Source organism: Staurois parvus, unplaced genomic scaffold (assembly GCF_062004578.1).
Source record: "Staurois parvus isolate SC_StPar_1 unplaced genomic scaffold, SC_StPar_1.0 ptg000548l, whole genome shotgun sequence".
Taxonomy (NCBI): domain Eukaryota; kingdom Metazoa; phylum Chordata; class Amphibia; order Anura; family Ranidae; genus Staurois; species Staurois parvus.
This window is the reverse complement of record NW_028318344.1, coordinates 2,669,289-2,696,502: the sequence shown is the minus strand read 5'-3', so window position 1 is coordinate 2,696,502 and position 27,214 is coordinate 2,669,289. Positions and strand designations below refer to the sequence as shown.

General features: G+C 41.5%; 1 protein-coding gene across 1 annotated transcript in view; it reads right to left on the bottom strand.

The window, feature by feature from the left end:
- Positions 1 to 4,442: 4,442 nt before the first annotated feature.
- The window catches only part of DBP (D-box binding PAR bZIP transcription factor), a 70,327-nt gene continuing 47,555 nt past the window's right edge, over positions 4,443 to 27,214 (bottom strand). The window contains exons 3-4 of the mRNA XM_089690956.1: positions 9,512 to 9,732; positions 4,443 to 8,546 (exon numbers count right to left, since the gene is read on the bottom strand). Of these exons, the coding sequence (XP_089547082.1) occupies positions 8,331 to 8,546; positions 9,512 to 9,732 (437 nt within the window). The 3' untranslated portion in view covers positions 4,443 to 8,330. The remainder of the gene's footprint in view (positions 8,547 to 9,511; positions 9,733 to 27,214) is intronic.

Genomic DNA, 27,214 nt, shown 5'->3' with positions numbered 1-27,214 from the left:
TGGCACCCAATTTTCTCTATTCATGCTTGTTTTTGAGATGCAGCATAAATGCCATATACCACTCTTCACTCTAATCGCCATTTTTCGTAAAAAATCAGGATATTTTAAAGTAGTGTTTTATTAAATCTCCTTGTAATATGAAAGAAACACATAGGAAAGTAGCCATAACCTCTATGGTGCTTGATCTACAAAAATGAAACAATATGAGTGGCAATATGCATACACCTCCTATATGATCATAACTATAATAAAGTTAATAACTTACACTTCAGAATCCAATGTTTCGAATGTAAAATTACAGTTGGAAGTGCATAAACACTCTCGCTATATCTGCTAAAACAAACTAGGTAACTGAAGAACAAGTTGCTCAGCAAGATCTTTTCAAAAGCGGACTAAAAAAAAAAAAAAAAAAAAAAAAAAAAAAAAACTTAGATATGGTCGAATTTATATAAAAGAACTAGAGCTGATGCAGTCTAGCCAATGCAATTTTCTGAATCAGTGCCCCAAATAACCCCAAGAACAGGTCTAAAAAAAGTTTTTTTGTTGGGCTGCGAATTGGGAAGTGTAATTAAATATTTGAGTACTGTCTGATACTTTTTTTATTTGCACTAACATACAATTTTGAGGACAAGCTGTCGGGGAGTGTCCCCTTCTTCAAGGTCCAAGCAGTACTGAGAGTAAGATAGTACTGCTTGGACCTTGAAGGGGACACTTCCCGAAAGCTTGTCCTCAAAATTGTATGTTCGTGCAAATAAAAAAAGTATCAGACAGTACTCAATTGTTTCTGTCGCAAATGAAGTAATACGGCTACAATCACCTTAATTAAATATTGTAATGCAGCGAGAACGACTTATTTTGCTATGATGTTAATCATTTTCGCAGTGACGAGAGGTAAACAGAACAGTCACATTTGTAAGCATAACCATCGTTGTGACGAATGAAAGAAGTGACTTGGTGAATTTAGCCTAATGTACAGTAATTACAGTTCTGTATTAAGAAATTCTGCAGTTATTTTGTGCAAATTCAGCAGTTAATATAGAAGCAACTCTTGGTATGGTTGTTAAAAATTGAAACGCAGTTAGCGATTGTAGAAATATTGTATGTATAATGTGTAAGGGGCAGGAATAAAGTAGTTTTGGGCCAGTGTTTTCTGTGCTTTTTGGCTTGCTTGTTCCAGACAAGACAATGAAAGACCACTATAAATATAAAATTTTCTAGTAAAGACAAAATAGATTCTGTACTTATATGGAGGATATAGAGGGTTGAAACTGTTTGAAACATCATCTACAGCAAATCAAATATAACACAGGTCAGACCACCACGCATATTTGCCTTTCACATTTTGGAAAGGGTAAGAATATAGCAGAAGATTAAAAGGAAATACAAAATGAAAAATACTAGATTAAAAACAACCGAGTCATCTGTGTTACACATAATACATGAAATTTGTTTATCAAACAACCAATGAAATCCTAAATGGGAGATAAACTGACCAATCAGGGTATATTTATGAAGCTCCTCACATTCTTGTGGAATGCAATCCCCACCAGGTTTTGTAGTGTATATAGAGTAGCTATTATGGCTTTTCATCTGGCAGTTTATGTGATTTTAAACCACAATAGTTTGTAACAAGCTTTGTAAAAGTGTGCCAAATGTTGGCTTTTTGTGTTTCTATAAGCATGTCACAACCTGCATTTAAGTTTCCCAGAACCAGCTGGGCTGTTATGAAAGCTGGAGCTAAGAAAAATGAAGCAAAAAGTTGCATTGATGCCAATTATGCAGAATTAGCAGAAGCAAGGCATTTTTTGGGGGGATGCAGTGGGCCAGAGCACTTTTGTTTTCATAAATCATCCCTAATGGACTTCATCTATCAAACAGTCTATCTGAAGGGCAGTCTATAATGCTCATAGCAGCCGAAAGATTCATGGTGCACCAAGAGAACTCATCAATAAAAAACTGACTGGAACAACTTTAGCTAGACACCATGTCAAATAAGACCAGCTATCTCAATACAAGTTAAAAAATGAAATATTTTGTGCATTCAGGAACTTTTTCGATTATCCAGATGCAGATTAAGTGATTGCTATAACATTCTAAAGATTAACAAAATTGATGGTTTACTGATGATTTTATTGCATTTGATGACATAAGGCTTTACATAAAAAAAAAAAAAAAAAAAAAAAAAAAAAGAAGATCTTCTGCAAGATGGGGCATCCCAATGTATTACACGGTTTCTGCTATTTGTATGTAAAAGTCTTCTGCAGCCAGATAATAATGACTGATATCTGCATCAATAAGGATACTTTTCCCAATAGGAAAACATCTACCGGCTTCTCTTCCATGGAGCTCCTAACATGTTCAGATCATTTGGCAGCTTACAGTGTATAACTCTGTAAAGTCATTTGCCACCCTCTGGTTCACAACACCACAAAAAATCAAGGAAGGAGAGAAAACAATATAAACTGGTGACAAGATATACAAATCTATGGAGATCTACTGGAGCACAACAACACTCCCGAGGGCAGCATGGGACTATCCAGTAGCTACATTCCATTACAAGTGTTTGACGTGACTTGTATCCTTCCACTTTCTGTTTCTTTTAAACAATGTTGCTGGATGATGTATAGAAACAAACTTTTATATAATGTTTGTAATTTGACTATTATATGAAAAAAATCCTATTTAGGCTAAATTGTATCACTTTACCCTTTCACTGCCAGTGTTTTTTTTATGATGCACAAAATGCACATTTTGTACTTGACAACAAATCTAAAACCCCAAAAGAGTATACTTTTTTTGAAAGCAGAGACCCTGTAGAATAATGTGGTAGTTGCAATTTTTTATGGCGACCAATATTTACTACTGTTTATTGAATCTAACTTTTCAGTATAAAAGTCACTCAAATTAATTTTAGCGCACACACATATAATCCCCAAATTTTTGTTAAAACGTAGCCAGCAACTTGGAGTAAAAAGGTACTTAAACGTTTGGCGGCTTAAAGTGGTTGTATCAAAAAGGGTTAAATATTCAACATAGACTATAACAAACTTAGACCGCATTTTAGTGCTAGTGACACAGCCATAACTTATATATGGTTGTCAAATGTGCAGAGTAAATGTGGATTTCAGTGGCCAGTCAGTGAATTCTACAAGCCAGCATACATTACACGTGAACTGTGTGCTGCATTCATTTCTTAGCATCAGCTACCTGGCACCTGGGGATGTCCTGACTCATTGTAAATCAGTGACAGATTGCGAATGCATAGCGGTTTGAGTTACAGGTTGCTTCACATGGGCCTGCATGCATTTATAAAGAACGAAACACCTGTAATGTCCCAACTGACAAAAGAATAATATATGCTAGCCAGTCAAAAACTCCATTCAGTGTCTTGGTCTTCCCAATTCTGTTCTTAGTTACTGTGAACACATTTTCACTTTATAAAAATGCACCAACATCTATATTTGAATGCTAGACTTTAGCCTTTTGTGCTACAAAAACAAGTACGGATCATGTGCTTGTCCATTAATATAGAAAAAGATTCAAGTAGTTAGTATGGTAGTATTTATAGAGCGTTGTTCAATGCAAAGCAACAGCACAGCGCTAACACCGTAGCGTGATTGATGCAGTAGTGACATGCATTGAGGTGTGAGTAGAGTAGAGTTCGGGGCGAGTACACATTGGTCTAAGAATTGGAAATATGCTCTCCTCCATTTCCTACTAAGCTCATACATCTGGGATCTGCTGGCCAGTATGAATAACTTTCACTGCAGGAGCACAGTGTTCATAAATGGAGTTATGTTTGAACAAAGCCCACCCAAAGTGGCTCTCCTATGGAAGAGTCATCCACCAAATCTACATTACATATTTGATAATCTTCAGCTCAATTACAATGTATAACTGGCTTTCACAACGCTATTCCAAACAGAATAGAAGCAGATCAAGGGCTTAAGTAGATGTGCATTGCTTTCTTGGAATGAACATTAAACGCAGGTTATCAAAATCCCATTGACTTCAACTGAGCAGTACACATGGCAGTGCAGAGGCTGCATTTGACCTGCTTTGCATTATGCGATCTTTCTCTGGAAACAGTGCGCACTGCGTATTGATTTGTAGTTGCACTGTAGAAAAGCAGGACAAATGCAGCCTTATCTCGTCAAACAGTTTTGATTTTCGGTCAAATAACAAATACAGCATATGGAAAAAAAAAAAAAAAAGCCCATCGACATAAACCCTTCGGCTTCATGCACACTAACATTTTTTTCTTTTAAAGCTCCAAAAACTCTGGAAAAATGCTAATAGCGCTTTTAGTAGCATTTGGAGCGTCTAGCGTTTTATTAGCATTTTTATAGTACAGATAGGGGGGGAAAACGCTAGACAAAAAGCTGTTAGGTGCATTTTAGTAACGTATAGGAGCGTTCAGCATTTTTTCTGCCAAAGAAATACTCCCAAAAATGCTACAAATAACATTTTTTTCCCCTGCTCCTAAACTATGAAGCTAGAAAAATGCCACTAGCCTAAAATAGTGTGAATGGACACAAAGGATAACCATTTAGCTTCTAGGAGCTTAAAAAAACACTAGTGTGCATGTAGCCTTAAGGTGCCCATAGACATTAGCTGGCCATCTCTCAAGGTCAAGGATTCTCAGTTTAGAAAATTTCATTTGATTACGATTATTTCTACTTGATAAATGTATTTTTCCCATCCTGCTCCGCAGACTAAACACAAACAGTTCTGCAATGTAATTAGAAAAGGCCGGTCAGATATTGCCTGCATGTCCAACCACCCTTTGGTATCTTAGTACTAGCTTAAGGATCATCAATTATAATTTACAGTTTTGTAAACCCTATAAAGAATTTTAAAACCAGTAATATCCCACCAACCTCATGGACAATATTGGTTGTATCCAATAAAAGAGTGCAAACAGCAAAGTGCAGTAACGCACAACAACCAGAGACCAGCACAGGATGACTTCGGACTGGTTGTAGTGGGTACTTCACTATGTAGCCCTGATACATCTGGCTGATAAAGCTATCATTTAGGGATATTATGCTGATGTTATATAAAACAAAATACACATATTTCACACTACAAAACGACAGCTTATTAGGAAAGTACAATAACCTGTTGCAAATGCCTTTTAAATGACTGTAGTTTACATTGTTATACATCAGCTAAAAATGAATTCAGATGGTTTCCTGCACTTTGCTCTGTCCTTGTACTCTGTGCAGTCTTAATAAAAAAAAAGTGTCTGGTTGTCTCATTTAAAAATCCCAAAACATTTTTATGCTAGGATGATTTAATGGCCTGTCTTCCGTTGTTCAAATTTATTGTCACATCTAGCTGGTAAATTATTGGAATGACGGCTTTCTGTGACAATTCCACCTAACAAACGGTTTGTAGGACTCCTGTTATAATCTGAGTGTTGTGTTTCTCTGGTTTACTTAACAAGAGAAGACATTTTAGAAAATACAAATATAATTTTTTCATGTTAGCATAGGGGCTCAGCATATGGCTGTAAGCGGGCCATACAGCATCAAGAGTCTGCGTAACCACAAATCAGAAGATGCAGGGGTATGTGGGTATACCATGGGGGCCCCCCCCAGGGTAAGGCGCCCGGAAAGTTGTACACTCCAAATTCACACTATCTGCATTCTGAGCATAGGACCATGCACGTGCAGATACTTTACACAACCCATGTTGCATGCATCTTCCAACTGTTGTCTATGAACTGCTGCATGCAGCAGCTATGGGTCCCAGGAAAGGGTTTACACAGGCTTTGGATGCTGTACAGTTCCTATTATGGCTGCTTACACTTTTAAGTCATGAACACATTAATGTGTCTAAAGAAATCTGCTCATACATACAAATCAGAACCAGTAAGTCACCATACCTCACGTTCATGCAAACATCGAAATGTGCCTAGATAAATGGCCAGTGGAAATGACATATGGCTGGAAGGCACAGGAGAGAAGGTAAAATTTGCCTCCCCCCAAATTTAACCCTGGATAAAAAGACCATGTAGAGGAAGAAAGAAAATCCCTAAACAAAAGCAAACAGAAAAAGGTGGGGAAAATTCTTCCTTGCATTTTTCTTTAAAACTTTCTGTTTTATAAATTTCATTTTTTGAGAAAAAATGGTCTAGAGGAACTCTTTACCAGTATACCATCACAGGTATTACCTAATATACCTGTTCCTTAATGGGTTGGTCAAGTTGAAAATAACACCCCTGAAATTGTTGTGGGCACCACCAAATCATAAGGGTCATGTTCTCTGCATAAAGACAATATTTCGAGAGGGACCATGATGTCTTTTTGGGCCCTATTTTCTTCAAAACTTGGCCTAATGGCAACAACACATATGATTTGTGTCAACAAAGCAGAAGACTGCATGCTCACTGGCTTTTTCAGACAAGGATACCAGCCCATGTGTCTAATGAGTCATGCTGTTGGGAAGATGGGGAAATGGTGTACACCATTTTATTAAAAAAATACTTAAATAAAAATCTGGGCAATCTGCTAGTGTAGTGGATTTCAAAAAGGCTGCTCATGTGCAATGCCCTAAAACCCACACAAACATTTACTACAGTAATGTTAAACTGTGAATTTCCTAGAATGTAGAAATTCATGTGGTATGAACTAGTGGTACAGACATTTTCATTCTGTATGGAGCCATTGTGGCTCGGTCATGGAATACATAGATCTGGATGTATAACCAAAGCCACTGAATACAAGACGTGTTCTAGAAGAATACATTTAAGTAATGATGTTGACCCTTCACAGGAGGAGGGTGCTTATTTTTCTTGATAACAATGACATTAAGAAAGGATGAGCAGCTATTAGCAGTCTAGATGGTCTCAAATTCTACATCTCATGATGATGTTCTTAGTTGAAGCAGAAAATGGAGCTCAAGGCAGTTTTACTAGTAGGATAGTAAGATTACTTTATCTTAGGTGGTACCATCTTGACAGTAGCATACATTAGGTTCCTGACTCTCTTGCAGGCTCCTACACAGCTCAGATCACCAACGTTCTAAGCAAATGCACAAATAACTGCACGTCCACAGTGTCCTCCCCGCAAAAATTGTATGACAACCTCTGTGACTGTCGGTGACCAAAACAGTGGGTGGACAAATTAAAGTAGAATCCAGGAGCCAGCCAAACAAATCTAGCTGCCAGGAAACATGATTATTTCATTGACAATTTTAGGCACTGGCAGAATTTTTTCAGGCACATTGGCTACCTAGCACCTGGGATTTACCAGTTCTGCTAGTAGCAGTGTCTCGGACAGTCACCACCCTTCCACAGGAAAGGTAATAGAAGCATATCACAACTTTCAAACATTTCTTAGAACAGAGGAGTGTGGTGAAAAAGCAGGTGGTTATAGTGCTGTCACAATATTGGTCTTTGCCTAGATATGTAGAACAAGACATGCAGTGTAAAATAACAGTCAGGCTTAGAGTATCATCAATTCTTGCATGATCCAGTGAGGTTGCTCAGACTCTTCCTGGCCTTTTTGTCGGACATAGAAAAATCTCCAGGATATATTCTGTAAAATTGTCAAGCTATAAAACGTAAAACCTGGTCACATATATTTTACAAATATGGACTTATGAAATTTTATATGCCATGGCTGCTTTTTCCATCAAGTTCTGACTGAGACGCTGCCCATCCTTATCTTAAATTAAATACTATAGTAACAAAACCCTGCAGTCCTAACACAATTTCGTTCACAATGTTTGTTCAACCCCCTTACCTGCTTGTTTAATTGCAGTCATTTTTACATATCAGCATATGCCTTTGGAATATATACACTTTTTTTTTTTTTTTACACTTTTATACACCATATTGTTATCCATCAACCCACTTTCTGATGGACAGAAAAGTAATCAAAAGAAACGCAATGCTACTGAAGAGTGTGCAAAGAGGAATATCATATACCAGGTATTTAGCTTCTATGTGTTAGCTGGTGTATTGGATAGTGCCCGTGTTCATATGATAGACATAGCTTTGGCTTCCTTTTCCTCTCTTCCGTTTTTCCCAGTCAATGATGATGCCTCGTGTTTTGTATTAGTCAAAAGTAGCACCCTTGTCAACCAGAAAAGGAATCCCTTGTGGAATGCTGAGTTACGGAGGAAGAAAGCAAGCAAGAAAAAAAAAAATGTACAATGGCCTGCTTTCCAGAGGTCCCTCATGATCTCTACATTTTGTGAGACTTATCAGTGAATAAGGGCCGTTTTTGGGGGAAACCACAAAAAGGTTGGTGGGGAAGATTCTTGTGAAGTTGTGTTAGCTCGTGCAACCACGTGGGAAAGCCACACAATTTCTCTGTTCTTTACAAGGCTCCGTGCTGTGACTCATATTTTGACAAGATGTTTCGGTAGCGAGAGAGTTCTTGACGGATTTTGGCAACCTCCTGACGCAACACTGAATTCTCTTTCTCCAGAAAGGCTGCCCGCACCGTGATCTGGTTTTCCTTCAGCCGGCGAGCATCTCGAGAACGTTTGGCTGCTTCATTGTTTTTGTACCGCCGATTCCAGTATTTCTCATCCTGCAGATTATTGAAAAAAAAAAAAAAAAAAGAGAGAGACAGTACAATCAAACTCTGCAATAATCTGGTTGATAAATCATACTTGAAGTTGAAATAGGGAGAAATGCTTAATTTGAATATGTTCTTCAATAGCTACATAAGATATAAACCCATTTTGTGTGTACCAGATATGTTTGCATATCCAGATATTACCCTGTGAAAACAGCAGTGACAACATTACCGTAGGCTGTATGGGGAGGAGAGCTGGGGGTGGGACCCAGCAGATCTGCCCATTACAGATTGCCTACTACGGGAAGGGGGAAGGAGAATACAAGGCCAGTCACCTTGCACAAGGAGACACAGTCATGGGGACCAGTCTTAAAAGAATCTCCTGCACAGAGGCTAAGAACATGAGTTGTTTCATGTTTGGTTACGGCACAGATATGGAAGAAATACACAACTTCAAGCAAGAAAACACATGCTTCTCGTGCTTGGATTTTAGTATTCAACACATAAAAATATGTATAGAAGTCATAGAAATGTGTATTTTACATATTTTAATAAGGATACTAAGGGGTACTACATGTTTTTCTTTGTAGAGCAGACAGTTGTCTACGCCGAAAGTCTTCTGGTTCCTGTAGAACTGACCAATTTTGCCCAATTTTTGGTTCGAGTGTACAAGGCTTAATGGCAGGTGTGCATGAGGGAAACCAAAATCAAACCACAGTATGCATGACTTTAAAAGTGGGTACCCAATTATGCAAATATCAATCCCAGCTTCCAAAGTCAAGCATAGGCCCTGCTTCTATCCCTTACCTATCACATTTGGTGGCTTAAAAAGGGGAAAAGGGTAAGCACCAGTGCTTAACCATGGAGGCTGTGGCCTACATAAAATGGAGTCCCCCAAGTGCTACTTATTTTAATTGGCTTTCAAGGTTATGCTGTGACATCCATAACAAAATGGTTGGTGTTTTCTTAGTTTGTACCTTTTGTTCTTCTGGAACCTGAATTTTTCTAGCTTTTTTCATAATAGGTTGAGGTTTTAGTTCCTCTTCAGAAAACCGATGTTTCCTAGGGTCAAAGGTCTCATGTCCTGGTACACTGGACAAGGCAAGGTCAGCAGGATCTGGGTCAAAGTTCATCATTACTTCCACAGATTCTGGGTCCACAGGACTTGGACTTTCTCTGGATAAAGGAGTCATCTGACCTAGTGTAGCAAAAAAAAAAATGTTATTAAGCGAGATAGCCAACAACAGGTAAACAAACCAGTTTGGTGCATTCACATCTTTTTTATTGCTAAAGCACTTTTGATACATGAAATCAAAACAAAAATGTATTGAATATATCCCAGTGTATTTGCAGTGAGTGAGCAGGGCTGGAGTCAACTATCAATGTGCAATTGGCAGATGATGGCCAGCAACAGACAGACTGAAATTCAGCTGGTCCAGCAGGAACCGGCCGAATTTTGATACATCTATGGGCAAGCTGGTTGTACTGAAGTGGATCTATCAAGCAATATCAGTTAGGGTTGCACCGGTGCCGAAACCAACCATTTGCATGAGTATTTGTACTCATGTGAATGCTCCAATATCTAACGCTGATACCTTTACGGTGCAATTTGAGCCCATACAAAATGAATGGTTCAAATTGCACCATACCCGCAGGGAAACCGCATGTGATTGGAACAGGACTCACAGTGCACTCATGTTCAAATCGTATTATTCTTTGCAGTGCGATTAAAGCCTATTCATTTTGTATGGGCCCAAATCGCACCACAAAAGGTATAAGTTTTAGGTATTGGAGTATTTGCACACTTACTCATGCAAATGCTTGGTATCAGCACTGGTGCAACCCTTACTGTACTGAAGTGGATCTATCCAGCAACATCAACCAGCTTACCCATAGATGTATCAAAATTCAACCGGTACAAATATCGGTACTCGTACTCACCGATAGATTAAAAGAAACAAAAAAAAAAAAAAAAAACGTTATCGGTGCAACCCTAACATCTGTACAACCAGCCTATCAAATTTTTTTTTTTCCCGTGCGATCGCTGCTGACGGCTATAGTCCAACAGTGGGAAAACCTCCTGTTGTAAGAATACAATAGCTACAATAACATAACTGTTGATGGGGTAATTGAGAAATTTTCTTTCCTTCAACCTGTGATTGAAGGAAAGAAAATGGAATAATCTATGGCTTGGTTTAGATTAGGGTTGAACTGCATAGACTTGTGTCTTTATTCAACCTTACCAATGTAACTAAGTAACCAAGTTGTACTCCTGTGTAAAAAGAGACTGAAGTAAAAAATGTGAAGGTGTCATCGTTGACGGTAATCACATCTTTCCATTGTTTTGTAACTTTCACTAGAAAAAAACGAATGCAGCATTCTGGTTGCTATAGACAAATTCCTTTCAGTTTTCTACATTACCAGTGTCCCAAAACACATGTTATGGTCAGTCTTTGCTTTTTTTAAATACGCTTGCAGACATCAAACCGTGGCTTTCTCCAGCTTTTGCCGAGTAGGGGTTAAAAAACTGTGCTCATGCATATTAGCAAAAACATCACAAGTGAACTGTAAAGAGACTATCTAGTAGGTAGAACAAATCCTATGGGTAGCAGGCATACATCTGTGCAATGCAGTCTAGAGAAGCTGGAAATGTTATATGCTTGATTTCTGCAGCAACTATGCTGGCAACTCAACTGTACAAAATTCAGATGAAGCCCTGAAAATGGAAGACATGTCTATTTTTATTTCCATCCTCTTCTGCTTGCAGCAGATACTCCCACGCTAACAAAACGGAGGAGCTGATGAGTTTTAGTACTGCCTCTGAATGTGCAGTACTTGTATGCTTCCTCAATAAAGCGTCTTAACTCCATGACTGCTGATATTAGCAGTGATCGTAGGTGTCTTTTATAGAACTCCTTCATTGGGGGGAGGCATTATATAAAGGGCCAGCTCAAAATAAGTATGTTGGCCATCAAATTCACAAACCTAATGGTATTTAAAATACATATCAATTACAGATTTATTTCCTGTATTTATGTAGCACCTCCATATTATGCTGTAAAGAATACATACAATCACTCATATCAGTCCATGTCCTGAAGGACTTTAAAGTGGAACTGCACTGCATCCGAGTGCCACAAACCAAAAACTGGATTTATTTTTAATTATTCAAAGCAAACTCCCCCATCCATCTAGGTCTCCATGCTTTATGTTGCTGACAAAGTACTTTGGAAAGTACTCCCCTATAATTTCTGGCCATTGCCATCTTGAGTAAAAAGGCAGATGATTCATGTAGCATTTACTTCCTGGAGTCCATCTGCCCTTAGCTCAGGCATACGGGAGGAGGGTGTGCTTCGCTCAGAAATTCCCTCCCTACTTTAAGACTCTTGGGATGTAGGACTTCATTTGCCTAAGCCTGGAAACCAGGAAGTAACTGAAGTTTAAAACAAATAAATATGATATACTTTCCAATCTACTTAGTAATTCTTGCAACATATGGATTGAGAGAGTGAAGTTCCACTTTAACCACTTCACAACCGTTCTATAGCCCAATGGCTGCTATAGTACGGTTGTCCAGTTCTGGGAGGGCGTCATATTACATCCTCCCACCCGCACTTGGCGCTCTCCGTGATCACTGTGTCCTACGGATACAGCTGACCATGTGATGAGGTAACAAGCCAACCACAGCAGTCTTTCAGCATGTGATCAGCTGTATCCAATGACAGCAGATCACCGAGTAAATACAGTTGCCGGTTATCGGCAGCACTTTCCTCATGTTGTCACGGTGTGAGGACAGTCGATGACCAGCAAATGTCACAGAGCAGATTGGCACTGATGATCAGTGCCTAGCACTGCCACCATTCAGTGTCCAGCAGTGCCTCCCATCATTGCTACACATCAGTGCAGCATCATCACTGCCTCCTTATCAATGCCCATCAGTGCTGCCTATCTGTGCTTCCTCATCAACGCACATCAGTGAAGGAGAAAAATTACCTGTTTGCTAAATTTTAGAATAGAAACAAAGAAAAACTTTTCTAATTTTTTTATAGTGCAAAAAATAAACACCCAGTGGCAATAAAATACCACCAAAAGAAAGCTCTATTTGTGCAAAAAATGATAAAAATGGGTACAGTGTTGCATGACTGCGCAATTGTTATTCAAAGTGCAACAGTGCTGAAAGCTGAAAATTGGGCTGGGCACGAAGGGGGTAAAAGTGCCTGGTAGACAAGTGGTTAAAGCATAATGTTCCTAACATTCGGATCCCAATTAGACTGTAAGATTGCGGTTTGGATTGCAATGCTATTTCCATATCCAGAGGACAGAAATGGAACAGTGGCTAAGTGGTTAGCACTTCCACCTGGCAATACTAGGGTTGTGGGTTTGAATTCCAACCACGGCACTACCTGCCTGGAGTTTGCATGTTCTCCTTGTGCTTGCATGGGTTTTCTCCCACCCTCCAAAGAGATGCTGGTGGGTTAACTGGCCCTAGTATGTGTATGTATGAATGTGAGTTAGGGAACTTAGATTGTAACCTTCTTGAGGGCAGACTGATGTCAATGTACAATATATATGTAAAGTGCTGCGTAAATTGTCAGTGCTATGTAAGTATCTAATAAATAAACATGGAAAAATGGAAGTCAAAAGGTCATTTATAGCAGATTGTTACATTCAATTCTCAAAGAAAAGTGTAGTGAAGAAACAGGAGTACACATGGAGCATATTGTCAGCACATCAACAAGAAATTGGAGCAGGAGATAAAAAGGAATGAGAAGATAACTTACACTTGGGCTCATGCCCATTTCACACGATCGTTTTTCCAGCACACCCAATCTGACCTTCCATTCTCCTCTATGGACCAGTGGATGTAAATGGATTTGTGTCCACTTACACCCACCTACCTCCAATTGGATCCAACAAAAACAAACAGAAGGGGGTGCATTGCTCTCCATCTGGCCAGATCGGAGGGCAGTCAGGTGTAAACAAACTAGTCCATTTACATACAACTGCCCATAGAGCAGAGCAGGCTGTGTCCATGTACGCTCTTCAGGAGGTGGAGCGGACCCTTCATCCGCCCGCTCAGCTCAGCAGGGGAGCAACGGACAGATCCTCTGCTGAGAAACCCGGATCCGGCCCATGTGAAAAGGGCCTTATAGGCCTTGGAGTGTGAAGCAGTAGGTCGAAATTGCAACGCTTGGGGTTACATCAATAGTAAATAGTTATTATGTCAAATAAAAACGATACCCAGTCGGTGTTTCTACATCGTAATCATTAGCAGCTATTTACATAATATTTGTTCTAAGTGCATTGTTTGCGAAGGTGGTTGTTTTTTTTTTTATAGGTTGTTATTATCACAATTAAAAGAACTCCCTGTTCCTTTCATCTAACGTGGTGGCAATTAGGAAAAACGTTTGACCAAAGTTGACCCATTAGGAGTCAACTATAGGAACAAACATAGGAAAACAAAATGAAAAATCAATGCGAGAAAACAGCAATGAAAAGAAGTCAGTAGATATAAATGGGATGAGACCTCATGGGGTCAGGAGTAACTGCACTCTCTGCACCTTCTGACATACTGACTTTGCCAAATCCAGATGCCTGGAAGTAGGTTTACACTCCTTACAGAGCACCCCAGACCCCCAAAGCAGTCTTGCCATGAGTATTGAGTTAGTAGTAACACATGCAAGCCTGTAGGGGGCAGGCTAGTACCAGTGACCACTGGAACTGGTCATGGTTTCCTTACTAATCAGCTCTTGCTTTATAATGACCTATTTTGTTAGAATGTATGTTTCCATATTTGTTTTCTCCTAAATATCTATCCTTTTTTGTTACGTATATGAAGTCAAGACTGTGCCATCAAACAGTACAACATGTGATGAGGTATCAAAATCACACTGATTGTACAATTATGAATATGGAGTACAAATTGTAGGTCTATCAGCAGACATCGCTAAGAGCAGCGTTTCCCAACCTCATTCCTCAAGTACCCCCAACTGGCTATATTTTGGAAATTTCCTTAATCACTTGCCCTCTAGAGGATTTACCCGCCCCCCCCCCTTTCTGACCAGGCCATTTTTTGCGTTACGGCGCTGCGTTACTTTGACAATTGCGCAGTCATGCAACGCTGCACCCAAAATGAAATTTCCGTCCTCGCTTTCCCACAAAGAGCTATTTGAATGCCTGTGCAGTTTTTCTTTTTTGTGCTAGAACAAGAAAAAAAAACACAATATTTGACTTTTTGCTATTAAACATGTCCAGTAAAAAAAAATGTAATCAAATTTCGTCATAAGTTTAGGCCAAAATGTATTCCGCTACATGTCTTGCTGACTTTTTCTTCAGCAATCACTGGGCGATGGTGAGTAATCACTGGCCGGGACCTGGTGACTCACAGCCTAGACTGCAAATGGCGGGGCGGGTAGGGTGCACACCCCCTACCCAGAAATGCAAAAAACACATGTATATATACGTGATTTTGACTCCCTGTAGTAGCACTTCTGCTATAAGGCGGATGGGAAGCAGTTAATTTCCTTAAGGACACATTTAGACTTGTGGTTGAGTAAGGGAAGGGGTGGGAAGAGCCGTTAAAAACATGCAGTGGAGCCATGTTTTTACCATCCTCCAACTTTAAAGAAGGACTCTGACAAAATGTTTATTTTGCAATGCAGTGAGACAGAGATACTTGCCTAATCTGCCAATCCTCTGGGCACGACAGACCGGTCCCCACCACTCCTGCCCCTTGCACGCTAGAATGGACTGTTCCTGGCGTCATCACACACATTAGACCAACTCTGGACTTGAGGACGGCAGGAACAGTCCACCGCTGGATGTGGAGGAGCTCTCAGCCCCACTGCATGGGAAAATGAAAATTTTGCCCGGAGTTCTGCTTTAGGCTGCAGAGGTAGGAGGGGTTGTTTACATGCGGTGGCTGAGACGCTTTGTGGTAAAAAATTACCCCCTCTAGTTCAGTGGGCAGTGCTGCCGCCATATGTGAACCATTCAAACCAATGGGGATGTGACAGCCGAGATTCCACCCATGTATGGGCAGGCTGATTGGTAAAACCAGCATGTTGGATTTCTAGCATTCTATTATTGACAGCGGCTATAGCCACTAGCAATAACTGTACTCTCCTGACATGGATGGCTCTACACCAGGGGTGTCAAACTGGCAGCCCTCCAGCTGTTCCGAAACTACAATTCCCATCATGCCTCTGCCATTGGGAGTCATGCTTGTAACGGTCAATCTTGCAATGCCTCATGGGACTTGTAGTTTGGAAACAGTGGGCAGCACAGTGGCTAAATGGTTAGCACTTCCGCCTGGCAGTACTTGGGTCGTTGGTTTGAATCCCAACCCCGGCACCACCTGCCTGGAGTTTGCATGTTCTCCCTGTGACTGCGTGGGTTTCCTCCGGGTACCCCGGTTTCCTCCCACACTCCAAAGACATGCTGGTAGGTTAATTTGCTCCTGTCTAAATTGGCCCTAGTATGTGTATGTATGAATGTGAGTTAGGGACTTTAGATTGTACGCTCCTTGAGGGTTAGGGACTGAAGTGAATGTACAATATATATGTAAAACGCTGCGTAAATGGACGGCGCTATATAAGTACCTGAAATAAATAAAATAAAGAGTTGGAGGGCTGCCAGTTTGACACCCGTCCTCTACACCCATCCCGCTGGGAAAACACAACAGCTCCGTGGGAGGGATGTCACCATCAATGTTGACTCTGTTGATGGGGGAATCAAGTGAATTTCTTTGTTGCAGGAAAACAATCACATCATTGATGACCTGCCTTAGTCTGCACGCTGCTCTATTTGCTGGTCTATATAGAGATCTCTTCAGTCTCCAGAAGTGGTGCGTCACGTGTGCTGGTTTTGCATCCATTACCAAATCACAGAACCTTCTCTTGGAATATCCACCCAAAGTGTCATCCCAGGTCACTTCATTTGCTCCAGTCCAGTGTACTGTGCATGTCCTATTTAGCGCCATGTTGACTATCCTCGTACGTTTAAAACGCAGCCTCGGATAAAACTGCTGTCAAAAATACCACGCCGTTGACATGGATTTTACACACCTGTGTAAGGTGAAGGAAATGCTGAAACATGACCTGTTGGATTGGCTCAAGGATTGGGAACAACTGGCTCGGAGGATCGTGTTCACTATTTCACTACATTTAAGAAAAAACAAAAAAGTGTCTAATATGTTGTGGCTGCAACATCTTGTTACCAGTTATACACAAACCTACATTTGTACATTTTCCTTGAGAATTCCAGTAAACTATAGAAAACGGAGAGATCAGCTCTACATGGAGCGATCCTTTGATCGGCTATTCGATGTCGGACTTTGTAAATGTTACAGCACTATGCTTTCTGTGTGCAGCTAGACTCATGGAATACCAGCTTATATCCTGTACAATTACATTCTGCCTTCCCTGGTGATTAGCAAGCCGAGACCATGCGGATGAACAGCTGGGCTGCTGTCATGTTACTGGGAGACATGGGAATGCACGTGTGTAGGAGGATAGCATCACACACCGCACGGGCTAAGACACACACAGCCAGGATGAGCTGCATAGGATGTGACTCGAAATCCACACACACCCATACACATAGGACGCCTCTTTCTTGGATGGACACCCTGATCCCTGCAGTCTGTTATCAAACACGCCTAGTGCAGACTGACACAACAGGCAACAATTCCACAACATATCCCAAATGTAATTCCGCTTTTCTTGGAGGAGAGAACGGAATAGTCAATAAAAGGCAGAGCTACGTTAAAACCGTCTACACTGACCCCTCCATAGAGCAGCTTGGAAGAGTTCACCTTCTGTTCAATAGGACATGGCTCAGCGAATCAAACCGGGGTTCACATACGTAAGGGGCGGATTGCAGTGCGATTTGTAAAAGAATACGGTGCAATTACGTTCAGCGGTTCAGGTGCAAATTGTTTAGGTATATGGCATTGGAAATCACACCTGAACCGGACTAAAAATCGTAAGGGACTTTTTTTTTTTTTTTTTTTAAATCACACTGCGCCAGGCCAGAACATATTTATTTATTTAAGGTACTTGTATAGCGCTGTCAATTTACACAGCGCTTTCCATACATATATATTGTACATTCACATCAGTCCCTAACCCTCAAGGGGTGTACAATCTAAGGTCCCAACTTACACACATACATACACATACTAGAGACAATTTAGACAGGAACCAATTAACCGAGCAGCATGTCTTTGGAGTGGGGGAGGAAACCGGGGCACCCGGAGGAAACCCACGCAGGCACAGGGAGAACATGCAAACTCCAGGCAGGAGGTGCTGTGGCTGGGATTTGAACCAATGACCCTAGTACTGCCAGGCGGAAGTGCTAACCATTTACCCACTGTGCTGCCCATATACGTGAACCGACCCCGTAGAAAATGTATTTATTTCAGATGCTTATTTAGCACCATCAATTTACGAGGTGCTTAACATATATATTGTACATTCAGATCAGTCCCTAACCCTCAAGGGGTGTACAATCTAAAGTCCCTAACTCACATTCATACATACACATACTAGGGACAATTAACCTACCAGCACGTCTTTGGAGTGTAGGAGGAAACCGGAATACCCAGAGGAAACCCACGCAGGCACAGGGAGAAAAGGCTTTTGATTCACATGTCATGCGAATCGAATGCAGTTCAAAACACATCCAATTCGTATATATAGTGAATCAGGGCCAACAGATGCCTTGGTTATTTTTTTTCTGCACTACCAACAGGTACCCCTAGTGAACCATTTAGATATATCGATTCTGAGTTCTCAATGTATTTTTGTTTTTTGGGGGTTTTTTTTTCATCCTCAAGCTTAGGCTGCTTTCCCACTGATGCATTTTTGTTCCATATTTAGCATGCAAAAAATGCAGCCCCTTTAAATCCTATGGGATTCTTCACACCACTGCGCCGCAGGTGTGGTGCATTATGAAATGTCCTGCTTGCTGCAGTTTTCAAAATCGCACCAAAAAATGCAATTTAGTATTGAAATGAATAGAAACTGCATCAAATATGCTCCAAAAGTGCATCAAAAACACATTTGTGTTGCGGTTTTGGGGAATTTTTTAAGTCACGTGTCCAAGTTCTACACGTGCATGCTGATTTATAGGCACCAAGAAACCGCACCAGAAACGCATGAATTTTTACCGCATTTTTGCATTGGAGCAGTGTGAAATCAGCTTAAGTTCACAATAATGCTGCTGCATAATCATGCATTTTTCAGTTTTTATAGCACATTTCAGATGTGTTTTCATGCTTTATGCATTTGTGTAGGTGGAGGAGACAAAACCCTGCAAACAATTTCAAACACTCCCACTGAAGTCTATGGGGCCAAAAAGGCATTGCCCTGCATCAAATGAAGCACCTGCACCTTTCAAAAACTGCACTGAACCATGTTGCAGGCACTATAAAGAATAATGGGATTTTCATGGTCATGAATTGCAGCATGATGGCAGACACAGGAGAAAATCACACCAATCATAGAAACACTGGAATTATAGCAACAGTGCTGCAAAAATCAACATACAATATATGTTCATCTTAAAAAATGTCATTTAAATGGTTTATTGGAACAAAATATCAGAGATAGCCAATGTGGTTATCATAGTGTCTAATCGACTGCCCCCCCAACTGCAGTCTGGTCACACAGTCCTCTGCCCCCCCCCCCCCCCAACTGCAGTCTGGTCACACAGTCCTCTGCCCGCCCCCCCCAACTGCAGTCAGGTCACACAGTCCTCTGCCCCCCCCAACTGCAGTCAGGTCACACAGTCCTAATTCAGGCTCTATAATGCAATTCATCTTACTTTTATCACTTATTGTGGGTCAAGCCCTGAAGAAGAGGGAGGCCAATTCCCCCAAAACGTGGTGGCTATATCTAACATTTCAGTTCAAACATTTAAACAAACATCCAAACAAATGGACCATTTTTTACTGGACGTTCTCTCCTAACCACATATCCAGGATTTGATCTTCTGATGAGAGATCCCTCCCCATCATGAGCATGGAGGCAGCAGCATAGGACCTTAACCAGCTCCACATACACACTCGCACTCCTACTGTTCCTGTGCTACTGCAAGTCTACCATAAAAAATATATATACTTTTTTTAAATATATTGAATATGGCCAAAATTGTAGTATTTCAAGTATGTCAATATATTTGGGAAGAATATTTTTAAAATATATTTTTCTTCCGTGTGGGATAGTCCTAGCACATTCCCTAGGGCCTACAGTGACAACACTCCTCAGTGCCCCCTAGGACAGAAAGTTTGGTAAAAGGCAGGACTACCCCGTTAAAAAAAAGGAACAAAGTATGAGAAAAGAAAACTAATGCAGCCACCACATCTAAGGACCAGTAAACTGCAATAGTACAATCAATTATTGTTCTTGGGCTTAGATACCTGTAAACTGCTTCTGTGTTGGTGTATTAGAATGCAAAGTGAATGCTCATAGTAGAAATGCATTCTCTTCATTTTAGATTTGCAGCAAAAAAAGCTGCATTGTTCACTATAAAGGAAACCACACAATTTAAAACAAGAAATGGCAGCCATGGAATGTAAAGTAAAACATCCAGGCCCTCAGACTGGGGCTCATTTATGTTTTCTGATGCTTTTGGCAGACGCTTACAATGCTTGGTGAGCTAGGTACTGCACTTCTGAAGAAGATTCTTCACATTTTACTGTGAGAAATGAGAATGACTAAAAACATATAAAAATGCAAATGTAATCGATGTAAAACGCCCCACACTTCATGTAATCCATGGATACAAATGTACATTACAACACATATCCCAATGAAGAGGTGTGAATGCACATTTATATGCTGGAGGAAGGTCAGTGCTCCCTGGGTTGTCCTATAGATGTATGGCGTACAAATTCCTCTCTGAAATCACATGCTTCATGTACTGGGGCTCTTCTAAATGCCCTGGGCGTCCTGGCAGGAGAAAAGCAGCTGCAAAAACGCTCCTAGGTGCGCCACAATAACAACGGCCAGTGAAATGAATAAACACTTAAGCACTAAAAACATCTAGCATTAACATGCACTTAGCCGCGGTTACCCACATTTAGGTGCGTCAGGCATTTTTTTCCGGCAAAATGCTCCTCCCTTGAACGCACAAAAAAAAAAAAAAAAAAAAAAAAAAAGCACCTGTAAGGCACCATGCACACGGGCTTAACCACTTCTCTACTACCCTATAGTAGAACTACTGCTACAGGGCGGCAGGGCTGCGCAAAATCATGTATACACCCGTGATTTGCATTTCCGGGTAGGGGGTGCGCGTGCACAGTACTATCTGCGCCACCATTGGCGGCTACAAATATCAATCACTGGGTCCCGGCCACAGATTCCCCACTAACACCCAGAGAACGCCGAGTAACACTGGCAGGGGAGAGACCTGTGTATAAACAACACAGGTCTCTCTCCTGCCAGCAAGAACATGCTGCTGTGCATTTCCGGGTAGGGGGTGCACGCACCGTACTACCCACGCCACTATTGGCGGCTACAAATGTCAATCACCGGGTCCCAGCCGGAGATTCCACACTGACACCCGGCAAACACCGAGTAACACTGGCAGGGGAGAGACCTGTGTATAAACAACACAGGACTCTTTCCTGCAAGCAAGAACATGCTGCTATGTATTTCTCTGCACAGCAGCATTTCTCCCTTGTAAAATACACACAGATCATGTAAAACAGCACACCATTAACCCTTTGATCGCCCCACATGTTAACCCCTTCCTGCCCAGTGCCATTACTACAGTGCTTTATTAGTACTGATCACTGTATTAGTGTCACTGGGGATGTCAGTGGCAGTCAGTTCCCCCCCTCCCCCAGTGTCAGAATGCCCGCCGTAGTCCTGCTATAAGTTGCTAATCACCGCCATTACTAGTATTAAAAAAAAAAAAAAAAGTATATATACTCCATTTGTAGATGCTAGAACTTTGATGTAAACAAGTGATCCATTATCCTGTGTCCATGCACACTAGGCAGTCTAGAGCAGTGTTTTTAATCTCAGTGTTTAGAGGCAGAGAAAGCCCTTCTGTTTTGCGTTTAGTGTTTTGTTTGTTTTCTGCCATAAAAACGCTCAAAATTATCAGTTTTTTTCTGCCAGGAGTACCGGCAGGGTTTTCAGGCTAGTGTGCATGGAGCCTAAAAGCAGCATTTTGGATCTGGAGTGTGCCTGAGGCCTTGCAGTGGATATTTTAATGTCAGGGCTCCCTGACACAAGAAACCACATGCATACCAGTAGAGCGCGGAGATGCGTTTTTACAATGTGTTGGGCAGCATTTTGTTGCGCCTTTTGTCTCGTCAAGCACCGCAGTGTTTGGAGAGCGTTCCTTATGACCCATTCACACAACACCAAATGGGCAAAACAGATGCACACTGTGCTCTCAACACACATTGCAGTGCTCAGGCTTTTTTTGGAGTATTAAAACCACAGGCCATGAGGCAAAGTTCCTTGGTCTTGCATTGGGCCATGAAGCCTGGTGCTGGGGAAGTGAATGGGCCCTTACAGGGTGAGCTGCAACATGTTACAGCAGACCGTGATAAAATGCAGCAGACAGCGTGTTGTGGCACCACCGGAAACAAACATACTTTGCTCGACCTTGAGTTCTGACTGGGCTGCACAGGTCCGCACTTTGCAGATTTCTCAACAAGTCCTGAGGTATGATTCTATATCTATAGAGTCCCAAGGGGAACCACTGTGCTATGTGTGAGGTAAATGTCTGAGTTCTCAACCAATCTGACACCGGTATAGAGACCCCCAGAAATCAAAGCAACAGCGTTTTATTTTGGATGGAGCTCAGTCCATCTTGAGAAAGGCAAGACTGAGCTCCGTCCAATTGTTGCCAATCAAATGCGTTTGCTTTGATTTCTTTCTGCTGCAAGACCGGTGAGTCTTCTATACCAGTTTTGTATGTAAATAGAATATATAGGAATCTAGCACACAGACTGATCTGTGAATAGGAGGCCTGTGTGCCTCCAGAGCAGGGTCAAGGTCCACCCTCAGCGTGAGGCCTAGTCTGCACTCAGGTGCCCGGCATGTCTGTGCACGGGACTCTCCGCACTAATCCGGTCTCGTGTCGCTGCACAGAGAGGCGTCTGCAGCACCAAGCCCGGCCCTCCCGCCTCCCATCCCTGGCCTGGCACATGGCAGCTCCTGCAGCCGCTCCCCGTGAGTGGATTTCCCTGGCTGGCCATGCTCTATGGGAGGGAGGGATGTGTTTGTGGTGAGCATTGCACATGGAGCTGGAGTGTGAGGTGGCCCCAGGGAAGGGAATGAAAAGGAGGGTGCTAGAAAGAAAAAAAAAAAAGAAGGGAGGGGATGAGAAGTGAGAGGACTTGTACAAAGGAAGCCGGCCGAGCGAGACTAATTGATGTGAAATCCTAAATTCCTGGGGGGGAAATGGGAGGGGGAGCCAGGGAGGATGGATGCAGGAGCAGATCTGCTGCCAACCTTCTGCACAGCTTATGTGGGTAGATGTATGCCCACATAGGAATGCTATTTGCATCTAATATAATATGCCACTGAAAAGGAAAACACGTTTTATTATCCTCCACTATTACACGCAGATCAGGTCTCAACAGGCTTCCCATGATAACCAAACTAGTAGATGGTTGTATAGGATATGGATGTATATGCCATACAAAAATCACCGCCATGATTCACATTTATTTCTAGTTTTATGTATAAATAGGAATCCATATTTATCTGTTAGCGGTCCACAAAGGTATTTTTAATAGGATTAGAATGAATTGTTAGGGCCAATTCACACCAGTGGGTTGATGTGCGTTTTTAGAGCTGTGCTAAAACGCAACTCAACAGAAGGACATCTGAAAAACAATTTAGGGCCAATTCACACGGACTGGCGGTAAAATGCTTGTACATTTCCATCCATTTTAATCGCGTTTTAATGCGCGCTGACGTCTGTTGACATGCATTTTGACGCCTGTTGACATGCAATTTCTTGCTTGTTGACATGCATTTTGATGTCCGTTGACATACACTTGCTTGTCGACATACATTTTGACGCCCATTGACATACAATTTCTTGTCTTATGACAAACATTTTGACACCCGTTGACATACAATTTTTCTGTTGACAAATATTTTGACGCACATTGACATACAATTTCTTGCAGCTTGACATACATTTTGCATTTTAGCACAACGCAATACAACGTCATGGTGTGAATAGGACACATTGGAAGTTGTTTTTCAGCCGTCCTTCCATTGATCTGCATATAACAGCTGTGCTAAAATGCGCTGGAATGAATTGGCCCGTACGATGTGTTCTATTCACAGACATCAGAATGTATGTCAACAGATGTCAGCGCACGTTAAAACGCAACTAAAATGGATAGAAATGTACATGCATTTTCCTTTCGCTCAGGTCAGTGTGAATTGGCCCTTACTGAACGCGGTGCGGAAATGATGGAATACTGAGGCAATATCATTATGGAGTGCCAAATGGCCCATTTTATACAGTCCTTGTAAGGGAGCAATAAAGAGGGGCTCACCCTGCACTGTGTACATGGGGGGGCATATGAATACCTGTTGGCTGGTACGTGGGACCTTGCAGCAAAGATGGGACACACACACGCACGCTCGCAGTCTGCTCAGTGACAGAGCCTGTTAAATATGCAGGCTCGGCATCACTGAGCACACGTCTCTCTGGCCACTGCATCTGTCACTCAGGTAGGTGCCGTGGTCAGCAGTGCCGTACTTCATGGCACTGAACCTGCACTTTTTACATGCTCTGCGTCACAGAAAAGGCTTGACCGCTGCACCCGCCTGTGTGACAATTTCAAAGGCCAGACAGGGAGCTCAGCAACACTGCAATGTAGTGATCCAGTGTTATAGCTCATCACAAATGTCACTCAAGTGCATAAGGACCTGCCCAAAGTTCCATGGCACACCTTCCATTTTACAGTGCATTTGGAAACTGAATTTTTTTTTGACACAAGACATCTGACTGATCTGTTAGCTCGTACATTCATCTACCACAGGCAACATCCTACACAGACATGATGTCGCTGATTAAGTGTCTTGTACTTTGGTTCATTCATTGTACAAGGCTGCACTCTCTAAAGCCCAATAATTATATGGTCCTGGTAGATCAAGCTAAACTCTCCTTGTAATGACTGAGGTCTTCTACAAGGAGCACAAAACCCAAATCACATCTAAAATGTGTGTCTACATAAATCACTTTTGACAAGTTTTCCTGACACCAAGAGGTAAAAAAGGTGATAGGGGATGGAGCTCCACCACACAACCTGTAATTGTCCCTTTTCTTCAAACAGCTGTCAGTGCTCTCCTCTCTGAGCTCTACAGTGTGTAATTTCAGCTCTCCACCCTCTGTTTTCTGAAAACTCAGACAAGCTTTATAAATTCTGCACTTTTAATGCCTGTAGAGAAAAGAGGTCCAGATAAACAGTTACAACCTGAGATGGGGGGATTTTTGTCATCTCTGTGTATCACCTGAGGCTTGTCACTTTAGTGGTTATATGTAAGGGTTTATAACCACTTAAACATTGAATAGCCTTCATGAACCAATAAGGGGTTTCCTTTTTGTGTTACAGGTTGATGGAGTGGTAAGTGTCTGCTTCCATTGACTCCCAGCAATACTGCTACGGGATGGCAGGGGTGTGCAAAATCACATATACATACATACCATATATATATATATATACATATACACACACACACACACACACACACACACACATACATACATACATACAGTATATAGCTATAAATAGATATATGTGATTTTGCAGTTCTGGGTAGGGGGCGCACGAGCCCTACCCGCCTCAGCTGTAAATCACCGGGTATAAGCCAGTGAATAATCGCCGGCACCCGGTGATCGCCAAGTATCTCCAACTGGGGAGAGTCCTTATTGTAAACAATACAGATCCCCCCGTCAGCTCCTGCACACTGCTTTGTATGGCTCTGCATAGCAGAGCCATATAAAGTAGTGTGCTTACAGTGTCAGAATGTCCGCCGCAGTCCCACTACTAGTAGAAAAAACTAAAAAAATTCCAGTAACTATACCGCCATTTGTAAGCTCAATAAAACTTTCACGGAAACCAATTAATTTACACGTATTGGGATTTTTTTTTTTTTTTTTTTTAGACATGTAGCAGAATACATTTTGGCCTAAATTGATGACAATTTGATTTAAATTTTTTTTACTGGACATGTTTAATAGCAAAAAGTCAAAACATTTTTTTTTTCACAAATTAACAATCTTTTTTGTTTATAGCGCAAAAAATAAAAAAAAAAACACAGGCAATCAAATACCACTAAAAGAAAGCTCTATTTGTGGGAAACAAAAAAGGACGTAAAAATTAATTTGGGTGCAGCATTGCGAGACTGCGCAATTGTCAGTTAAAGTAATGCAGCGCCGTATCTCAAAAAATGGCCTGGTCAGGAAGCAGGGTAAATCCTCTGGAGGGTAAGTGGTTAAGCAATCCTTTTTGCCAAGGTTTACAAAATTCACTCCCTTATTTGTACTATTCAGCTTATAAAACATCCCACCGATGCATAAGCCGTTAATAAAAACCTACTCCATCCAGTCTCCAGAGACCCCGTTGGGCGCCGCTAACTTGTCTCCTGCACAACACAGAGAAGGTGAATCCAGGCCGTCAACCACAGTGTGCACATCAAGAACACCTCTGCTCTTCCTATGACAGTTATGTGCCTTTGCTCTCTACAGGGCATTAAGTATACATCGTTGGCCAAAAGTAATGGTTGAAATGGAGGGTGGAGGAGCAGATTATAAAAAGGTACCTCAGTTTATATGCTAGTACAATGGCAAGGTTCAATGTAAAGCAGGATGGACAACAGGGTAGCAATATGTTTTAGTTGCATTCCATATGGCTCTAGAACAGGGTTCCTCCAGAAGGTTACCAGGGGTTCCTTGAGCAAGGAGCAATTTTTGCTTCTCAGGTAAGTTCCCACTGACATCATTGATCTTTTTAGTAATCTGTAAGGGGGTTATTCTTCCCAATGACCACAAGTGATAAGGAGCATTCTTCCCACTGACCACCACACTAATGTATCATGAATTGTAGATAAAGTCATTTTTAGAAGGGGTTCCCTGAGCCCGGAAAGTTATGTTAAGGGTTCCTCTGCATTGAAAAGGTCGTGAAAGGCTGCTCTAGACCAAGAACTAAATCAACTTTAACAGCAAGAGAACAAGCAGGCTGTCTTCAAAAGTCAACTCACATGTGATGCTAACACACCACTTTGAAGAGATATTAGCGCTTTGCCCATTAAGGGCCAGTTCACACCACAAAAAACGCACTCCGGATGCATTCCGGATACGGTTTTTGGTTACAGTTCACACCACACTCCGTTCCAGTATGGTTCTGTGCAGAAAAGAAAATGCAGCATGTTCTACTTTTTTTCTGCATGAACTAGGGCCATTGGAATACATGGAAGGCACTGTGCATGCATTTTTGGTGCAGTAAAAAAATGCACCGGACTGCATCTAGTGAGAACTAGCCCTACTGGCAAAGTGACAAGTATCTACCGATAGCCAAGCCCACCCTCCCAGCATAGTAAAATAATCCATCTATGCACCCTCGCCGCTTCACCACGGCAGGAGTCCACGGTGGTGCCAGCTAGTATTGGAGATTACTTATTTCAGGGGTG